Raw genomic sequence first — 5,000 nt, forward strand, 5'->3', positions numbered from 1 at the left:
ACGTGGAGGTTGGCCTGTGGTCTCTGACGTGGAGGTTGGCCTGTGGTCTCTGACGTGGAGGTTGGCCTGTGGTCTCTGACGTGGAGGTTGGCCTGTGGTCTCTGACGTGGAGGTTGGCCTGTGGTCTCTGACGTGGAGGTTGGCCTGTGGTCTCTGACGTGGAGGTTGGCCTGTGGTCTCTGACGTGGAGGCTGGCCTGTGGTCTCTGACGTGGAGGCTGGCCTGTGGTCTCTGACGTGGAGGCTGGCCTGTGGTCTCTGACGTGGAGGCTGGCCTGTGGTCTCTGACGTGGAGGCTGGCCTGTGGTCTCTGACGTGGAGGCTGGCCTGTGGTCTCTGACGTGGAGGTTGGCCTGTCGTCTCTATTAGATGAGACCCTCTACTCTCATAGTGTTAGCATGTCACTTTAGCAACAACATCCTCTTTGCTATGTGCTACAGAACATGATGTTACAGCTTCAGTTTGTACAATTTATTGACTGCAGTTAAATAAGATTTTATTTTCAGATTGTAAAGTTGAGATGATGAATCATGGTGGTGTTTTATACGAGCGGTGTGTTGACGCTGCCTGCAGGTTGACTCCATGCAGCTGTCTGGCAGAACCCTGTTGTCTGTTCCTGGCTACCAGAACCGGGTGGAGTTTGGGACCATGGTCACCTTTAGCTACCCTATAGACGGCCAGGGTGAGTGGTTGGTGCTGAGTCCCAAATGGCACCCTATTTAGGGCTCTGGACAAAAGTAGTGCACTGTGTAGGGAATAGGGTGCCATTTGGGACGTAATTTTAGTGTCTGGGTCGTGATCCTCCTGCATGTCTGCTGTTCTCTGGGATTTCTCCCATCTTTCCTGTTGTTTATACTCTTCTCTTTCTCTTTATTAGATGGAGAGGTAGAGGTGTCGACCACTCGTCCTGAGACCATGTTGGGAGATGTGGCCATCGCTGTGCATCCTGACGACCCTCGATATCAGGCTAGTATACTTCAGATTAAATCCTGAGGACCCTCGATATCAGGCTAGTATACTTCAGATTAAATCCTGAGGACCCTCGATATCAGGCTAGTATACTTCAGATTAAATCCTGAGGACCCTCGATATCAGGCTAGTATACTTCAGATTAAATCCTGAGGACCCTCGATATCAGGCTAGTATACTTCAGATTAAATCCTGAGGACCCTCGATATCAGGCTAGTATACTTCAGATTAAATCCTGAGGACCCTCGATATCAGGCTAGTATACTTCAGATTAAATCCTGAGGACCCTAGATATCAGGCTAGTATACTTCAGATTAAATCCTGAGGACCCTAGATATCAGGCTAGTATACTTCAGATTAAATCCTGAGGACCCTCGATATCAGGCTAGTATACTTCAGATTAAATCCTGAGGACCCTCGATATCAGGCTAGTATACTTCAGATTAAATCCTGAGGACCCTCGATATCAGGCTAGTATACTTCAGATTAAATCCTGAGGACCCTAGATATCAGGCTAGTATACTTCAGATTAAATCCTGAGGACCCTAGATATCAGGCTAGTATACTTCAGATTAAATCCTGAGGACCCTCGATATCAGGCTAGTATACTTCAGATTAAATCCTGAGGACCCTCGATATCAGGCTAGTATACTTCAGATTAAATCCTGAGGACCCTCGATATCAGGCTAGTATACTTCAGATTAAATCCTGAGGACCCTCGATATCAGGCTAGTATACTTCAGATTAAATCCTGAGGACCCTCGATATCAGGCTTCAGATTAAACACGTTTAGCTTTAGATCCTCTAGTCAAACACAGAAAATGTATCTTTATTGTACCACTGTGTATGATTACAAGTTGTCTTTTAGCTGGGACTTCTAAATGTATCTTTATTGTACCACTGTGTATGATTACAAGTTGTCTTTTAGCTGGGACTTCTAAATGTATCTTTATTGTACCACTGTGTATCATTACAAGTTGTCTTTTAGCTGGGACTTCTAAATGTATCTTTATTGTACCACTGTGTATGATTACAAGTTGTCTTTTAGCTGGGACTTCTAAATGTATCTTTATTGTACCACTGTGTATGATTACAAGTTGTCTTTTAGCTGGGACTTCTAAATGTATCTTTATTGTACCACTGTGTATCATTACAAGTTGTCTTTTAGCTGGGACTTCTAAATGTATCTTTATTGTACCACTGTGTATCATTACAAGTTGTCTTTTAGCTGGGACTTCTAAATGTTTGACTACTATTTGTCTTGCAGGCAGTTCATGGTAAACAGTGCAGACACCCATTCAGTGACCGCCTCTTACCCATCATCACTGACACTGTGGTGGACATGGAGCTGGGTACAGGTACAGGAACGGTCTTCATGCTCTGACTGGATAATGATCTGATGGGATTTTAACACCAATGTGTCAGGAACAACAACAAGCTAGTTATGCTAAAGGCTGTGTTAGTGTTATTACAAAACAAAGATTCTTCTGAAAGCCATTCCTCCTTTACTGTCCTGTCTGTCTGTCTGTCTGTCTGTCTGTCTGTCTGTCTGTCTGTCTGTCTGTCTGTCTGTCTGTCTGTCTGTCTGTCTGTCTGTCTCTGTCTCTCTGTCTCTCTGTCTCTCTGTCTCTCTGTCTGTCTGTCTGTCTGTCTGTCTGTCTGTCTGTCTGTCTCTCTCTCTTTCTGTCTCTCTTTCTCTCTCTGTCTCTCTCTCTGTCTTTCTGTCTCTCTCTCTGTCTTTCTGTCTCTCTCTCTGTCTTTCTGTCTCTCTCTCTGTCTTTCTGTCTCTCTCTCTCTGTCTTTCTGTCTCTCTCTCTGTCTTTCTGTCTCTCTCTCTGTCTTTCTGTCTCTCTCTCTGTCTTTCTGTCTCTCTCTCTGTCTTTCTGTCTCTCTCTTTGTCTCTGTCTGTCCCTGTCTGTGTTTCTCAGGTGCTGTAAAGGTTACTCCAGCACACGACCACACTGACTTCCTGCTTTCCCAGCGGCACTCTCTTCCTCGCCTCACTGTGATTGGCGGAGATGGCACAATGACCCCTCTCTGTGGCCAATGGCTGGAGGTACACTATCTCATCCAGAGATTGTTGTTGTCAGTTTCTGTTCTGTCTGTCTGTTATCTAATATCTGAGAGGTATCTAATCTTTCCCTCCATCACACTGTTCTCCTCAGGGAGTGAAGCGTTTTGATGCCAGAGAACAAGTGATGGATGCACTGACAGAGAAGATGCTGTTCAGAGGAAAAAGGGATCATGCCATGTCTTTACCTGTCTGCAGGTAGAGGGAGATATTCACTGAGTCTATACATGTCTGTTCCCTCGCTCTTGAGACAGAAATGGTGTTCCAATCACATAATGTAGTGTCCTAATAATGTAGTGCCCTAATAATGTAGTGCCCTAATAATGTAGTGCCCTAATAATGTAGTGCCCTAATAATGTAGTGCCCTAATAATGTAGTGTCCTAATAATGTAGTGTCCTAATAATGTAGTGCCCTAATAATGTAGTGCCCTAATAATGTAGTGCCCTAATAATGTAGTGCCCTAATAATGTAGTGTCCTAATAATGGTGTGCCCTAATAATGTAGTGCCCTAATAATGTAGTGCCCTAATAATGTAGTGCCCTAATAATGTAGTGTCCTAATAATGTAGTGCCCTAATAATGTAGTGCCCTAATAATGTAGTGCCTTAATAATGTAGTGCCCTAATAATGTAGTGCCCTAATAATGTAGTGCCCTAATAATGTAGTGCCCTAATAAACCAAACCCAGATTATGGGATAAGTAAAAACATGATTATTTGGCAGTGAAAGACAATATGTATAAAGTGAAATACAGGACAGATAGGTTTTCCACAGAGGAGAGTAAATAAATCAGCACATTCAGAAGTGCTGGCCAAAAGGAATCATTTCTATCAGTTATCCCAGAACCAGTTTTGATTTAATCAGTTATATGTGTACAGATGAGATATGGGTTATATGTAGGTTACCTGCTGTTCATCAGGAATGTCCATCTCCTGCAAGTTCACACAGAACTCCAATCAGTTACCCAACATGAACTGAATAACAGAACAGATAACACGTCATGGTAACGCGTCATGGTAACGCGTCATGGTAACACGTCATGGTAACACCGTCAGGGTAACGCGTCAGGGTAACGCCGTCAGGGTAACGCGTCAGGGTAACGCCGTCAGGGTAACGCCGTCATGGTAACGCCGTCAGGGTAACGCCGTCAGGGTAACGCGTCATGGTAACGCCGTCAGGGTAACGCCGTCATGGTAACGCCGTCAGGGTAACGCCGTCAGGGTAACGCGTCATGGTAACGCCGTCAGGGTAACGCGTCAGGGTAACGCCATCAGGGTAACGCCGTCAGGGTAACGCCGTCAGGGTAACGCCGTCATGGTAACGCCGTCATGGTAACGCCGTCAGTTTAACGCCGTCAGTTTAACGCCGTCAGGGTAACGCCGTCAGGGTAACGCCGTCAGGGTAACGCCGTCAGGGTAACGCCGTCATGGTAACGCCGTCAGTTTAACGCCGTCAGGGTAACGCCATCAGGGTAACGCCGTCAGTTTAACGCCGTCAGTTTAACGCCGTCAGGGTAACGCCGTCAGGGTAACGCCGTCAGGGTAACGCCGTCAGGGTAACGCCGTCAGGGTAACGCGTCATGGTAACGCCGTCATGGTAACGCCGTCAGGGTAACGCCGTCAGGGTAACGCCGTCAGGGTAACGCGTCATGGTAACGCCGTCAGGGTAACGCCGTCATGGTAACGCCGTCAGGGTAACGCCGTCAGGGTAACGCCGTCATGGTAACGCCGTCAGGGTAACGCGTCAGGGTAACGCCATCAGGGTAACGCCGTCAGGCTAACGCCGTCATGGTAACGCCGTCAGGGTAACGCGTCAGGATCGTCAGCATCTTGTTTACCATCCTACTGACCTCATCATAGAGTAAAGGCCACACCCAGTTGCCATGGTAAAGCTATTTTGTCTTACTCTGCTAAATATTTCTCTTGTCCTCTTTCCCCTTCCTGTGTGTCAGTCGCTCTGGGG

At 46.4% G+C, this 5,000-nt stretch overlaps 1 protein-coding gene across 1 annotated transcript in view; it reads left to right on the forward strand.

The window, feature by feature from the left end:
* Positions 1–5,000, forward strand: part of vars2 (valyl-tRNA synthetase 2, mitochondrial) — a 46,213-nt gene that overhangs the window by 18,268 nt on the left and 22,945 nt on the right. The window contains exons 10-15 of the mRNA XM_082970243.1: positions 573–681; positions 877–969; positions 2,240–2,326; positions 2,897–3,024; positions 3,134–3,237; positions 4,990–5,000. The exon at positions 4,990–5,000 is cut by the window's right edge and continues 71 nt beyond it. Of these exons, the coding sequence (XP_082826369.1) occupies positions 573–681; positions 877–969; positions 2,240–2,326; positions 2,897–3,024; positions 3,134–3,237; positions 4,990–5,000 (532 nt within the window). The remainder of the gene's footprint in view (positions 1–572; positions 682–876; positions 970–2,239; positions 2,327–2,896; positions 3,025–3,133; positions 3,238–4,989) is intronic.

The sequence above is a fragment of the Salmo salar genome, chromosome 27, assembly GCF_965601325.2.
Source record: "Salmo salar chromosome 27, fSalSal1, whole genome shotgun sequence".
In the NCBI taxonomy this organism is placed as follows: Eukaryota; Metazoa; Chordata; class Actinopteri; order Salmoniformes; family Salmonidae; genus Salmo; species Salmo salar.